This window comes from Schistocerca americana, chromosome 1, assembly GCF_021461395.2.
Source record: "Schistocerca americana isolate TAMUIC-IGC-003095 chromosome 1, iqSchAmer2.1, whole genome shotgun sequence".
In the NCBI taxonomy this organism is placed as follows: Eukaryota; Metazoa; Arthropoda; class Insecta; order Orthoptera; family Acrididae; genus Schistocerca; species Schistocerca americana.
Genome location: NC_060119.1, coordinates 626,092,275 through 626,108,431, shown reverse-complemented (window position 1 = coordinate 626,108,431; position 16,157 = coordinate 626,092,275). Strand labels below are relative to the sequence as shown.

The 16,157-nt window shown below is 44.8% G+C and overlaps 1 protein-coding gene across 1 annotated transcript in view; it reads left to right on the top strand.

Moving 5' to 3' along the window:
* LOC124607446 (multiple inositol polyphosphate phosphatase 1) overlaps positions 1–14,407 on the top strand; it is a 206,396-nt gene extending 191,989 nt beyond the window's left edge. Inside the window, exon 10 of the mRNA XM_047139783.1 lies at positions 14,070–14,407. Within this exon, the coding sequence (XP_046995739.1) occupies positions 14,070–14,226 (157 nt within the window). The 3' untranslated portion in view covers positions 14,227–14,407. The remainder of the gene's footprint in view (positions 1–14,069) is intronic.
* The last annotated feature ends 1,750 nt before the right edge of the window (positions 14,408–16,157 follow it).

Sequence of the window (16,157 nt, the reverse complement as noted above, 5' to 3'; positions counted from 1 at the left end):
TCCACCACTGAAGAACATTTCAGAATCTCCTCACACTTTTTCATGTCTTACAGACTGCCAGTCTTAAGTGTAATCTTCAGAAATCGAAATTTTTTCAGGCATCTATCACGTACTTGGGGTTTCAACTCTCTCGGGATGTTATTCGTCCGCTTCAGCAAACTGTCGCTGCGATCGATGCCCTTCCTCGCCCTACATCTGTTAAGGAACTGCAGGCCTTCTTGGGGAAAATAGCATACTATCACAGGTTATTACCGTCTGCTGCTTCGGTGGCTCAGCCGTTACATCGCCTGTTGCATAAAAACGCGGCCCTTTCACAGGGCCGTCAGGAGGCTCAGCATTCGTTTGCTGGGTACGGGCTTGGCAAACCTGGGGTCCTTGAGCTGTGGACTGGTGTGCGCTGCCAGTCTGGCTGTTGGCAAGAGATCTGCTAGGAGAAGGAGATTTTCAGATAGTTTTACTATTGGTGTTTGTAATAGATATGACCAACTGTCAGAGTCTAGTGGAGAGGAATCTCTAGTAGCTGTAGATGTAGGAAGTATGCAGCAGACCTCAGCAGTTACGGTGGCTAGGACAGTTGCAAAGTCTAAGAGAAAGAAGAAGGTTCTGCTGTTAGGTAGTTCTCATGGTAGAGGTGTAGGCCAGCAGTTGCAGGAAGTTTTGGGGAGTGAGTACCAGGTCACCAGCATTGTGAAGCCTAATGCAGGATTGGCTCAGGTGACTTTTAACATAGGGGGGTTATGTAGGGATTTTACTAAAGAGGATCAGGTAGTGATTGTGGGTGGGGCTGGTAATAGTATTGATAGGGATGGGAAGTATGACATAGATGGTGACCTGGAAAAGATAGCCACTCAGACTGGCAACACGAATGTGCATTTCGTGGAACTGTTTCAGCGTCACGATCGGCCTCATCTTAATATAGCCGTCAGGCGTAATAACATGAGACTTGGGGGTGCGCTGATGACAGAAGGCATGAGTCACATTTCAGTGGTGTCGGTGGAGTCTATCAGTAGGACGGGTTTCACTAGACATGGCCTGCACCTCAACAGGTATGGGAAGGGGAGGTTGGCAAAACTTATAGGTGACAGCATAGTTGGGGGTGGTGGGATCACTCATGGGAAAATTCCGGTAGTTGTGGGTGTTAGAGCTGTACCTTTTTTAGATTGAAGTCAGCTGATAGGTATTCCTGCTTAAGGGAAGTCTCTCTAACAAAGAAACCACTTTCTACAAAGCTTGGGTATCCGATTAATGAGGGAATTAGTATATTTCATCAAAATATACAAGGTATTCGAGATAAAGTTAGTGAACTGCTTATAGATGTTGACTCTGAAATTATTGGTATATCTGAACACTTCTTAAATAAGGAGATAATTCAGAGGCTTCCTTTACCAGGATACAGGTTGGCTGGCAGCTTTTCTAGGAGCTCTTTGCGGTGTGGGGGAGTAGCCATGTATGTGAAAAATGGTATCCCATTTGAGTCAATTGATGTTTCAAAGTACTGCACTGAAAAGGTGTTTGAATGTTGTGCAGGTGTGGTTAAATTTAGTGGAGCTAAACTTCTTACTGTTGTTATTTATAGATCCCCAGACTCCGATTTCACAACATTTTTGCTAAAGCTAGAGGAGGTTCTTGGTTCACTTTATAGGAAATACAAAAAGTTAGTTATATGTGGTGACTTCAATATTAATTGTATAAGTGATTGTGCAAGGAAAAGGATGCTGGTAGACCTCCTTAATTCATATAATCTTATGCAAACCGTATTCTTTCCAACGAGAGTGCAAGGGAACAGTAGAACAACCATAGACAATATTTTTGTTCATTCGTCATTATTAGAAGGGCATTCTGTTAGCAAAAAGGTGAATGGCCTTTCAGATCATGATGCACAAATTTTAAGTCTAAAAGATTTTTGTGCTTCAACACATGTTAAATATAGTTACCAACTTTTTAGGAAAGCTGATCCAGTTGCTGTACAGACTTTTGTAAACCTTATCAAGGAACAAGATTGGCAAGATGTTTATAGTGCTGATACAGTAGACGATAAATATAATGCTTTCCTCAAGACTTTTCTCGTGCTCTTTGAAAGTTGCTTTCCGTTAGAACGTTTAAAACAGGGTACTAGCACAAACAGGCAGCCTGGGTGGCTGACTAAAGGGATAAGAATATCTTGTAGAACAAAGTGGCAATTATATCAAAACGTTAGAAACAGTCAAAATCTAAATGCAGCAGCCCATTACAAACAGTATTGTAAGGTGCTTAAAAAAGTTATTAGGAAGGCAAAAAGTATGTGGTATGCAGATAGAATAGCTAAGTCTCAGGATAAAATTAAAACCATATGGTCAGTCGTAAAGGAAGTGGCTGGTCTGCAGAGACAGGTCGAGGATATAGAATCAGTGCGTAGTGGGGATGTCCGTGTTGCTGATAAGTCGCATATATGTACAGTACTTAATAATCACTTTCTGAATATAGCAGGTGAACTAAATAGAAACCTAGTCCCAACAGGGAATCATATAGCGCTCTTAGAAAAAAGTGTTCCGAGACTGTTACCTGAAATGCTCCTCCATGATACTGACAAGAGGGAGATTGAGTTAATAATTAAATCACTAAAGACCAAGAACTCTCATGGATATGACGGGGTATCTAGCAGAATACTGAAGTATTGTTCCACGTATATTAGCTCAGTACTTAGCCATATCTGTAACTTTTCCTTTAGCAGTGGTCGGTTTCCTGACCGATTAAAGTACTCGGTAGTGAAGCCACTTTATAAAAAGGGAGACAGGGATAATGTTGACAATTATAGACCTATTTCTATGCCATCGGTGTTTGCTAAAGTTATCGAGAGGCTTGTATATACAAGGTTACTGCAGCATTTAAATTCACATAATTTGCTGTCAAATGTACAGTTTGGTTTTAGAAATGGCTTAACAACTGAAAATGCTATATTCTCTTTTCTCTGTGAGGTTTTGGACGGATTAAATAAAAGGTTGAGAACGTTAGGTGTTTTCTTTGATTTAACGAAGGCTTTTGACTGTGTTGACCACAAAATATTACTGCAGAAGTTGGAACATTATGGAGTAAGGGGAGTAGCTTACAATTGGTTCGCCTCCTACTTTAAGAACAGAAAGCAGAAGGTAATCCTCCGCAATATTGAGAGTGGTAATGATGTTCAGTCCCAATGGGGCACTGTTAAATGGGGCGTTCCCCAAGGGTCGGTGCTGGGGCCACTGCTGTTCCTTATTTATGTAAATGATATGCCCTCTAGTATTACAGGTGATTCAAAAATATTTCTGTTTGCTGATGACACCACCTTGGTAGTGAAGGATCTTGTGTGTAATATTGAAACATTATCAAATAATGTAGTTCATGAAGTAAGTTCGTGGCTTATGGAAAATAATTTGATGCTAAATCACAGTAAGACTCAGTTTTTACAGTTTCTAACCCACAATTCAACAAGAACTGACATTTTAATCAGACAGAATGGGCATGTTATAAGCGAGACGGAACAGTTCAAGTTCCTAGGCGTACGGATAGATAGTAAGCTGTTGTGGAAAGCCCATGTTCAGGATCTTGTTCAGAAACTAAATGCCGCTTTATTTACCATTAGAACAGTATCTGAAATAAGTGACATTTCAACACGAAAAGTAGTATACTTCGCATATTTTCATACGCTTATGTCATATGGTATTATTTTTTGGGGTAATTCTTCTGATTCAAAAAGGGTATTTTTGGCTCAAAAACGGGCTGTTCGAGCTATGTATGGTGTAAGTTCGAAAACCTCTTGTCGACCCCTATTCAATAGTCTGGGAATTTTGACATTGCCCTCACAGTATGTATTCTCTTTAATGTCGTTTGTTGTTAGCAATATTAGCTTATTCCCAAGAGTTAGCAGCTTTCACTCAGTTAATACTAGGCAGAAATCAAATCTGCATGTGGAATGCACTTCCTTGACTCTTGTGCAGAAAGGAGTGCAGTATTCTGCTGCATCCATTTTCAATAAGCTACCACAAGAACTCAAAAATCTTAGCAGTAGCCCAAACACTTTTAAGTCTAAACTGAAGAGTTTCCTCATGGCTCACTCCTTCTATTCTGTCGAGGAGCTCCTGGAAGAGATAAAAAATTAAGCAAATTCCAGTGTTACATTCTTGATTTTCTTTATTTAAACTAACGACTTGTTTCATTTTATGTGTTTCTACAATCGTGTTATAATTTCATGTATTGACTCGTTCCATGACCATGGAGACTTCTCCTAAATGTGGTCCCACGGAACAATAAATAAATAAATAAATAAATAAATAAAGTCTGCTGATACCGTAAGCTCTGGGCATGCTTCAGCGACCACCGTGTGGCGCAACGGTGGAACGTTGTGTGTCGTAGGGACCGGGGATCTTGGCTTGATTGCCTGGATCACGAGGATGGTACATACCTCTATAAAAAACCCTCCAATCTTAAGGTGTCCTGCACGCCAACAAGATGCATGGCTGTTGAGGTGGAACAGTCGCTAGCGGGCAACCTCTGGGGAACCTGCCGCACCTCAGTTGTACAAGACTTATCCAGGCATGCGGGGCTCTGTCTGGATGGACATAAGTTTCCCTAGCTGCTCGTGGGATGACCATGGATACCACGAATTCCTCCTCTTTTCCTCCTCCTAATTTTTCGCTGGCCAGTGGGATGGGTGGACCGCTGGTAGGCACTACTGCCCAATCCAACAAGAGGGCTAGGTTAGCCAGTCCTCCTAACTCAGGCGTCAGCAAACGTACAGCAGTTCAGAGTAACAGAGCACATACTGACAACCAGAATGTGTTTTTAATAATAAAAAGGAAAGAGGGTTCCTTTGAAAAGGTTTCGCCATTCTATATCCAAAAGGGTCTAGAAGGAATAGCTGGAACTTTAAAATCAGTGAAGCGTTTACGGAATGGGACACTGCTTGTTGAAACATCAACTGCTCAGCAAGCAGTTAACCTTCAAACAGCTAAAAGCTTGGGGGAATACACAATCGATACAGAGCTTCACAGCACCCTGAACTCCAGTAAGGGTGTTGTTACCTGTATGGACCTTGTTGACATTCCTGTAGAAGAATTAAAGAGTGAGTGGGCTCAGGAGGGAATTGTTGACGTTCAGAACATCATGAAAAGGGTGGATGGGAACCTGGTGAAATCTGACTCCTTCATTCTTACTTTCAATACCCCCAAACTCCCAGAACACGTCAAGGCAGGATTTCTTCGACTAAATGTCCAGTTGTATGTCCCAAACCCAATGCGCTGTTTTAAGTGCCAATGTTTTGGGCATACAACTCTAGGGTGTAAAGGAGAAGCGATGTGTGGCAACTGCAGTAAGGCTGCCCATGACGGAATTGACTGTTCGTCGCCTGTCAGATGTATAAACTGTTCTGAAAGCCACCTTGTTTGGAGTAGGGACTGTAGAATCTTCCTAGAGGAACGTAAAATACAAGAAATAAAAACAACTAAGTGTATCCCCTACAGTGAAGCCAAAAAGATCTTTAAGGCCATGCAGCCACCCACATTCATTACGTCTTTTGCTTCCATTGTTCAGAAGCCACCTCCAAAAGTCGATGCATCTACACGGACAGAGGTTGTTAGTGTTGGCAAGAACACCTGCACGTGTCAGTGGACTTGCAAGGCAGCAAGTGTATCAGAGCCTGTAGCCCCTCCTCGAACAGCAGAGAAAGGTACAGTAGCTAACATTGAAGAGCCCAAGGCATCTCCGATTCCTGAGGCTGTTCCAAAGCCCAGCATGGTCATAAACACTCCTGCTCCAGTTCTAGCAAAGCCCCCTAAACAAAGGAAAGCACACGTCAAGCAGCACCAACAGATTAAATCGGCTGGTAAACCCTCGGATCATGTTAATGTGGTCCCACTAGACGCTTCATCAGACTCTTCCCCAGAGCTGATGGAGTCTGAGAATATGGGGCAATCATCTCGCCCCAAGACTGAGCCTCCACCGGCTGCAGTCTCCCTACCTCGGCGGAAAGAGAGGCAGAAAATACAACCACCGTGATGGCTCCCATATTGCAATGGAACCTGCAAGGGTTCAGGACACATGTGGAGGAACTACGTCTATTGATTCAGGATAGACCTATGTGTGTATGTCTGCAAGAGACAAATTTCAGTGAAACATACACCCCTGAGCTACGTGGTTATGTCCTCCACAAAAAGGACGACCTGAGTGGACAGAGAACTCGAGGAGGAGTAGGTATCTTCGTCAACACCGACTACCACTCCTCGCCTCTCTCCCTCACAACGAATTTACAGGCAGTTGCAATATTAGTACATGTGCGTCATCTGCTAACAGTATGTTCGCTTTACCTGCCCCCACATGATGTGCTCGACGAAGAGGCTCTCGGTGATCTTATTACACAGCTCCCCCACCCCTTCATCCTCTGTGGTGATTTTAATGCACACAATATGCTTTGGGGCTCTGTGAATACTTACCCCAGGGGTAGAGCAATCGAGAGGCTTCTTCTGTCTTCCAGTGCCTATTTGCTAAATACAGGTCAAAGCATGCATTTTTGCTTTGCAACTGGGTCGTTCTCTGCCATTGGTCTATCGCTTTGCTCTCCAGCCATCGCCCACACTGCTGCATGGGAAGTGGTTGATGACTTATACGGCAGCGATCACTTTCCCATCTGGATTCACCTGCCACATGCAGTGGAACCCGAAAGGAAACCGCCTTGATGGGTGCTCAGTAGAGCCAACTGGGCACTGTATAGTCAACTAGCCCAGTTTGAACATCGGGTCAGTGTCCAGGAATGGGTGGATCATATTACTGAAGTGATCCACTGCGCCAGTGAAGCATCCATCCCACAGTCCACAGGACAACTGAAGCAGCAGCCTGTCCCTTCGTGGAGTGACGAATGCTGCTCTGCAATCAGGGCTAGGCGGGCAGCTCTGCATAGGTTCAAATGCCGGCCAACTGTAGAGAACCTTGCAGCCTTTCGGGTGGCAAGGGCAAAGTGTCGTCGGATTATACGAGAGAGCAAGAAGAGGTCGTGGCAGCAGTTCCTGAACACCATTAATCGTTCTACACGAAGTTCCATTGTATGGGAGACAATCAGGAGGATTTCTGGGAGAGGTGGGAGGTGCCCTATGGCTGCTATAATGTGGAATGGTACTCTCCAAACGACCCCAAAAGATATTGCCCAGTCTATGGCGGCTCATTTTGCAGCTATTACTGCAACCGCCAGTCAGAATCCAGCTCTCCAGCCCCACAGAGTGGCTGCTGAGAGGAGCAGTTTTGACTTCCGCTCACCCAATACAGAAGAGTACAACTGCCCATTCTCCATGTGGGAACTGGATTCTGCATTGTTTGGGGCTCGTGATACATCTCCTGGTCAGGATATAATCCACTATAGCATGCTGCGGCACCTCACAGGGAGAAATAAAGAAATCCTCCTCCGACTTTTTAATATTGTTTGGATGTCCGGTCACTTCCCCGACTCGTAGCGTGAAGCAATTTTAATTCCTCTTTTAAAACCTGGGAAAGACCGCACATGCCCGGGTAGTTACCGTAGTGTTGCCCTCACTAGCTGCATGGGAAAGACCTTGGAGCGGATGGTCAACCGCCGTCTTGTCTGGATGTTAGAATCCAGACAACTCCTTAGTCGCTTTCAGTGTGGGTTCAGGAGGTATCGCTCCACCTTTGATAACCTGGCCCTCCTGGAGGCGGCTATACAACAGGCTTTCCTGTGCCAGCATCACCTCTTGGGAATATTTTTTGACATTGAAAAGGCATACGACACTACTTGGAGGCATCTTATCATCAGGCAGCTCCACGAATGGGGTTTTCGTGGATGTCTTCCCAATTTTATTCAGTCCTTCCTGTCGCCACATTATTTTCGGTACCGAGTCGGAGACGTATTGTCTAGTCGCTTTGAACAAGAGAAAGGTGTCCCTCAAGGTAGTGTTTTAAATGTGACAGTCTTTGCTATTGCTATTAATAGTATTACGTCTGTTGTGAAAAGTCCTGTACAGTGTTCCTTGTTTGTGGACGATTTCTCTGTATTTTGCTCTTCTTCAAGCCTTGCAACAACGACTCGTCAGTTGCAACTCACTCTGCGACGTTTGGATGAATGGGCACAGAAGAATGGCTTTAAGTTTTCAACTGATAAGTCGGTGTGTGTTCTTTTTAACTGTTCTCGTTCCATTTTTGACTTGCCTGAGTTGAGGATGAGGGACACCGTCCTGAATTTTAAAGACACTGTGAAGTTTCTGGGCCTCACTTTTGATGGCTGCCACACATTAAGGAACTGAAAAAACAGTCTCTTAAGGCGCTGTCTATTTTAAAATGTCTTAGTCACCACACATTGGGAGCAGACAGGACTTGTCTGCTCCAGTTTTACAGAGCCTTCGTGCGGTCCTGGCTTGATTATGGATGCACGGTGTATGGGTCTGCAAGACCCATTTATTTGAAGCTGTTGGATGTGGTGCACCATGAGGGGATTCGGTTGGCCACTGGGGCGTTCAGAACGAGCCCCATACCGAGCCTCTGTGCAGAGGCAGGTGAACCGCCACTTCACCTCCGGTGGCATCTACTAATGGTGCGCCAGGACTATCAAACATTATCCACACCATACACACCTGCATACCACACTGTTGCTCGGCCTCCACTGGAAAGGCTTTTTCGCAACCGGCAACGAGCAACAAGGCCCTATGGGATTCGTGCAAAGGATTGCATTTTAGAAATGGGTGTGGCCGGTTTTAATGTTGGAGTAGATATCCACCTTGGCTCCTCCAGAGGCCCACACTGATTTTAGGTTTGGCAAATTTTAAGCCTGAACGTGTCATCAGGATTCGCCTTCCCCAGGAATATACTGTTTTTTCCACAGAACTTCACGCGATCCTGAAGGCATTGGAGCAGATACGGTGTGCTCAGGGCAAACACTTCCTAATTTGCTCTGACTCACTGAGCGCATTACTGTCACTGCAGAACCTGTACCCAGCGGAGAAGTTGGAACAGCTGATTTATGACCAACTGTACATCCTCCAACGACAGGGCAAGCAAGTGTCCTTTTGCTGTGTGCCAGGGCATGTGGGCCTACGAGGAAATGAACAAGCTGATAGAGCTGCCAAGGATGCCTGCAGATTACCGGAGGTGACACAATGTTCTATTCCTTTGCAAGGTGTCGTTTCTGTGCTGCGGCGGAAGTATATGCAATTGTGGGAGGAGGAATGGTTGGCGGTGAGGGAAAATAAGCTGCGGTTGATGAAACCCACCATCCAGCCGTGGTGTTCCTCCTGCCGGTCACCTAGGCGTGACGAAGTGACCCTTACACGTCTTCGCACTGGCACTGTCCTCTTACACATAACTTCTTACTACAGTGAGAGGAACCCCCACTGTGTGATGCCTGTGGCGTATGAATCACTGTACACCACATTTTAGTTGAGTGTGATTTATATCATTCTGTCAGGGCGGAAGTTAATATTAGTGGGGATCTGCCCTTGATTTTAGCCGATGATGAGGCGAGTGTCAAGAAAGTTTTAAGGTACTGTGATGTTTCTGGGCTTCAGCCTAAAATTTTAGGTTGAAATTTTTAGTGTGTTGCCGAGTGGCTGACCACTCCTTTTTATTCTTGTAATAGGCCAATTCCAAACATGTGCTATGTGTTTCATTTTAACCCCTTCCCCTACGTTCTCTTGCAGTTCTCCTCTTTATGTGCTGCTTTCCACTTTGCTACTGTTGACGTGCACACTGCCTATGTAGACTGTCACCTTTAATTTTAGTCCTATTTTTGCACTTGCTGCATTTTAGTGACACTCGTCCGTTGTTGTTTTCTGTTCGGGCACTAAAGACTACACTCTTGAGCACCCATAACACCATATCCATTCATCCATCCATCCTTTCACTGGTCCGCGTCATGCGATGCGGCTTTCCAGAAATTGAAGACTATGCTGAAACAGGCCCCGTGCCTGGCTACTTATTGACCTGGCCAACATCTTGTTCTTGCCACGGACGCCTCTCAATACAGGGTTGGTGCAGTCCTTGCGCACCGTTTTCTTACGGTTCTGAACAACCTATTGCTTATGCCTCTAAAACGCTCACAGATGCCCAACGAAAGTATTTTCAAATTGTAAAAGAAGCTTTGGCCATTATATATGCTCTTCAAAAGTTTGTTGTTTTTCTCTATGGATCCAAATTTCATCTTGTTACGGACCACAAACCACTTGTTTCCTTGTTTCATCCATCAACGTCACTTCCCGACAAGGCTGCACACTGCCTCCAGCGTTGGGCTCTTTACTTGTCTCGTTTCAATTATGAGATTCATTTCCAGCTGACGGCTCAACATGCGAATGCTGATGCACTGTCTCGCCTTCCCATGGGTCCTGATTTGGCATTCGTTAGGGACGAACTTTTGTGTTTCCACCTGGATGTTGCCGAGCTGCGGGTTGTGGACGGGTTCCCTATCACCGGGGACCGGCTGGCGGCTGCTACGGGTTCTGATCCTACCCTCTCCTGGGTTTTATGCTGTATTCAGAAGGATTGACCAGATCATCCGTCCGCTAAGACTTCTGATCTGTTGCGGAACTACTACACTTTGCGTTACCACCTCACAGCTAGGGATGGTGTTATCCTGCTTTCCACCGACAATGTTTCACCGCGTGTTGTGGTACCTGCGTCTTTGCGTGCTTCGGTCTTGCGCCTCCTTCACCATGGGCAATGGGGTGTCTCTCGCATAAAATCTCTGGCATGCCGTCATGCGTACTGGCCTGGCATCGACTCTGAAATCACACACATGGTCACTGCCTGCGGCCCTTGTGCGTCACAGGCCACCGCCCCGAAGTCATCTTTGTCACCGTGGCCTCTGCCTGAGAAGCCCTGGGAGCGTATTCATGCTGACTTTGTAGGACCTTTTTTAGGTGCTTATTGGCTTCTCGTTATTGACAGCTACTCTAACTTTCCTTTCATTGACCGTTGCACATCGCCTACCACTGCGGCAACCACCAATGCTCTAGCTTGCATTTTCTCTTTGGAATGCCTTCCCTCCACTCTTGTTACTGATAATGGTCCACAATTTGCCTCTTCCGATTTTGCGGATTTTTGTGCCCGTCATGGACTCATGAATGTCACGGCCCCTCCGTTCCATCCACAGTCAAACGGTGAGGCTGAACGACCGGTCTGCACATTTAAGGCTCAGATGAGGAAACTCCTGACTTCTTCTGCTGCTGATGATGCACTTCTCCAATTTCTGGCTTCTTACCGTTTCACTCCCATGGACGACCACAGCCCGGCTGAGCTCTTACATGGCCGACAGCCCCGCACGCTTCTTCATCTTCTGCGGCCTTCCACCTCATGGCCGCGGGTGCCTTTGCTTGGCTGGTTCACCGCCGGGGACCTTGTATGGGTACGGGGATGTGGCAGGCGGCCAAAATGGAGTCCTGGCCACATCTTATGACACCGTGGCTGACGCCTGTATGAAATCCGGACGGACACGGGTGTTGCAGTGCGTCATTCGGACCAGCTTCGGCCTCGTGTGCCGGCAACGCCTGTTCTGAATGCCGCTACACCACCTTTGGCTCTACCTGACGCTCGGGATCTTGGAATCTCTCATTACTCACAACGCAGTCCTCTCACCATCATCTTGGTGCTCGCACAAGAACTGACGCCACCAGGAGACGTGCCCATGCAGGAACCATATGACCATCATCTGTCGGAGCAACTCTACTTGCCTCCTTCTCCTATGGACGCCGACACATCACCCTTGTTGTTATAACAACCAGACCTGCCGCAACGGGCAGATTGGGGCACGGGGCCCCAGCAGATTCGACTCCCACGTCTCCTGTCATCTCGACCTGTTATCATCGGGGACACTTCCGTCCGTACGGGAAGCCTCCTCCTCGAGACTTTACGGCCAGTTAAACAACACCTATGTACATTAGCAATCTACAGGCCACCTCCATCAAGACCAGTGCAAAAATTTCAAAGGGGGGGGGGGGGGGGGGAAAGTGTTGTGACTCACCGATCTTTTGTATAGTTGCTGGCTTCAAAGCACCCACCAGATGTATATCTGTCTTAGTTGATCAACACCTGCAACCCATAGTACAAAGACTGCCCTCATACATCAAAGATACCATTTCCTAGATCGTCTGAAATCCATGCCTGTCCCACTCCCACCACACACCTTGCTTGTCACCTTTGATGCCACCTCCGTGTATATAAACATCCCCCACATACATGTTCTGTCTGCTGCAGAACATTTCCTCAGTCAGTGCTCACCTGATTCGAAACCTATGACATCCTTCCTACTCAGCTTAATAAACTTTATACTTACCAATAACTACTTCACCTTTGAGCAGAAGATGTATAAACAGATCAGGGGCACTGCCATGGGAACCAGGATGGCTCTTTCCTATGCCAACCTTGTCATGGATCGCTTGGAGGCAGCTTTCCTGGGCTCCACAAGTCTTCAGCCCCTGGTTTGGTTTAGATACATTGATGACATCTTTACCATATGGACTCATGGTGAGGCTGACCTGCTAAAATCCCTGGAAACTCTGAATACCTTCTCCCAGTTAAATTTCATATGGTCCTATTCCGAATCCCATGCCACTTTCCTTGATGTTGATCTCGTCCTCAGCGAAGGCCAGCTACACATTTCTGTCCCTGTTAAACCAACCAACAAACTACAGTACTTACATTTTGACAGTTGCCATCCTTTCCATGTCAAACATTCCCTCCCATACAGCCTTGGTATCCGGGCCAAATGTATTTGTTTGGATGCAAATTCTTTACAGAAGTACACAACTATTCTCACCCCAGCCTTCACTGCACATATTTACCCCACCATCCCAGTTAAAAAGCATATTTCCCGAGCCATCACATCCAATCCTGGTTCTGCTGATCCCTCCACAAAACAGCTTTGGAGCACACCATTGGTGACTCAGTATTATCCTGGTCTGGAATGTGTTAATCGCCTACTTTGACAGGGTCATGACTTCCTAAAATCATGCCGTGAAATGAGATCCATTATGTCTGAAATTTTGCCCACCACACCTAGAATAGTTTTCTGTCGCCCTTCCAATCTCCGCAATAATCTTGACAGACCTTATGGTCCTTTTGCACTCCTCTCCCTAACCTATGGCTCCTACCTCTGTGACTGTCTCCGCTGCAAGACTTGTCCTACGCATCCTCCTACCACCACCTATACCAGCCCTGTAACTGGTGAAACATATACTATCAAAGGGAAAGCCACCAGTGAAACGACACGTCATATACCAACTGTTATGTAAACACCGTTTGGCATTCCACATCGGCATGACTAACACCAAATTATCAATTAGGTTGAATGGGCATAGGCAACTCAGAATATACCATTGAAGAGCTTGCTCTACAACATGACATTTGTGACCTCGATGTCTGTTTCAACGTATGCACCATCTGGATTCTTCCCCCAGACCCCAATTTCCCTGAACTTCGCAGATGGGAACTAACACTACAACATGTCCACCCACCTGGCCTTAATTTATGTTAATTTCTTCCTTCTCAGCATTTTTTCACTGTAGCTACCCTTTGCTTCACTCCGTTTTCTACATCTTTCACTGTCTTTCTTGTCTGTTTTTCACCACCTCCCTCCCACCTCTGTTATGTACAGTGCACTTACCTTTTCACTCTTATTAACTCATGCATGATGTTTTGGTAGTAATCTCTGTCTTGCATATTACCCTGTCGTACACATTTAAGCACTCAGGTTTTCAAATCTCGCTTGGTGCAGTCCCCAACAATGTCCTTCCTTCTCTTCCCATACAGTAAGTCTTCCCTGACGCGCAGTTCTGGGTGACTTTCCCAAAATCTACCTCTTTTTCTAGACCTCTCCAGTCCTTTTTCTTCACCCTTCTTCCTTCCCCTTCAATACTTCTGTCTGAAGAAGGAACCACTGGCTCTGAAAGGTTGCCAATTACTACAGTTTTTTGTGTGTTTGTTCTGCCCCTGCTGTATCCAGTTAAATGAAATATGCATGTAGATTTGGGAAGCTTTTGGTATACCCATATAAGCATCACATGTAACACAATGTAAGAATTATAATGATAATTTGTAGACACTGAATGTTTTGGCCTTCATGACAGGTGTGGGAATGAAGCCAAGTTGATGACACTGCACCAAGAGCGGCCAGTTGTTCTCCCAGGATGCCCACAAGATCTCCTGTGCCCTGTAGCACTGTTTAGACAACTTTATAGTGAGAGCCTTGAGAACTGCAACTTCCTGGAGATGTGTGCACTGTGATACAACCATTACCCATAAGTTCAACAATATATTTTTGTATATTTTTAGAATTGACTAAATGATTGTGACAGATTTATCTGTGTAAACCTTAAATATATTCAGATTGCTATTTTATAAATTCTGTATTTGAAACACACAAATTGGTATATTTTCTGTAAAGAGAAATAGATTTTCATACATATTTTTCATTGTTATTTCTATTTCAGTAACCAATAAGAATGTGTGATGAAACTGTAAATCCATTTTCATTTTATTATTGTTTAGTACCACAATTAACAGAGTTGAGTGGTTTCTAATGAGTAACACATAATGTCTGTGTCAGCACTGTCAGAATTATGCAGTCAAATGCTACAAGAGTGCAACAATAGCAACAGCACAATTTTGGAGCTGTGTGTGTTTAAGTATATTATTTTGTGAGAAAATGTATTTATGGCATTTACATTGTAGCATTACGGACTGCTATACACATCTGTCAGTTTATAAACTAGTGTCAATTTGGGATTGTGTTCAAAATTTTATTTGTTGTTCCAATATGTGTGTCCCATTGTTCAGGTGTGCACGTCAGTCTGACACACTTACATATGCTCCACACATTGTACAAAAACACAAAATGTGGCTCTCCCATTTCATAGCCCTTAGAAAATGGCAATAAAAATGTTAAATGATGGGAGCATCTTCTACCAGTTCAAATCCAGCCACCAACAATTACATAGTATGTATCATTTCTGGAAGGCTCTTAAAATATATTATGTATATACAGTCTTAGACATAAAAACTGGCCGCCGGCCGACCACCACAGAGACTAAGTCTGAGTCGTTCACTTAAGGTGACCAATAAAACCAAACGTCCCTGACAATGCTAAGTCCGGCCCTCTACACATTCTGGCAACACTGTAAGATGTGGAAGTGTCAGAAGGAAATGTTGTCTACTTTCGAGGTGTTGTCAGGCTGTATGAGTCCATGGTCTAGTGGTAATCGTTGTGCATTCTAAACTTATATTCGCGTGTATGCGTCCAACCGTATCTTTTTCTTTTTAGCATATTTTGGCCCTCGTCTAAAGTTATGAGTCTGATTGAACATGGAAGATAATTCGCTTCACATTCTACCCACCAGTAATAACAAATACATCCGAAAACAATTCTGCAGGACAGCTTGTAGCGATTCCTCGTGCTGCAGGGGCTAGCTACTGGCCATCGGCTAGACGCCACCTGCCGCCTGAAATCGGGCGCCACCCAGGTGGATGCAGCGGGATGCTGTCAGTGTATGTATCAACTGTCATTTTCGAATTTGAAGTACTAGTTATCATCTTGCAGTTAAGCATTGGATTTTTCATACTTGAAAATTGTGAACTATGGTTAACCTTTTTAAAATTGGTTCGCAAGTGGAAAAAGGTGTAACATCTACAACATAGTATGTACTTTTGGTATAGCACAGGGGTGAATGCAGAGGAGGCAGCTCGAAAGATTTGAATTGTTTGTGGAGCAAGTGCTTTTGGGAAAAATATGCCAGAAAAAGATATTCTTGTTTTAACAAAGATTGTTCTGGCATGAATGATTTTCCACATTAAAGAAGTCTCAACTACTGATGTAAGTGATGTATTACCATTTAACCATCAAGCAACATTTGAATTCAACAGGCAAGATTCAGAAGTCGTGTCGGAGTACTTCTTGCTCTAATTCAAAACAATAAATATCAACAGAGTGACTTTTATTGCAGTTTTGCTTGAACATCATCAGGTCACTCATTGAGCGTTCCTGTGCAATACTGTTACTGGTGATGAGTTATGATGCCTTTATCATTAACTTCCTAAGAAGAAATGAAAACCTGAGGCCCACCAAAAGATGTAGCCTCCCTCAGATTCTTATTACACGTGACATGTGCTCTAGCTTCCCTTGTTAACTACTTTGTAACGAGATGTAATAAATGCTCTTT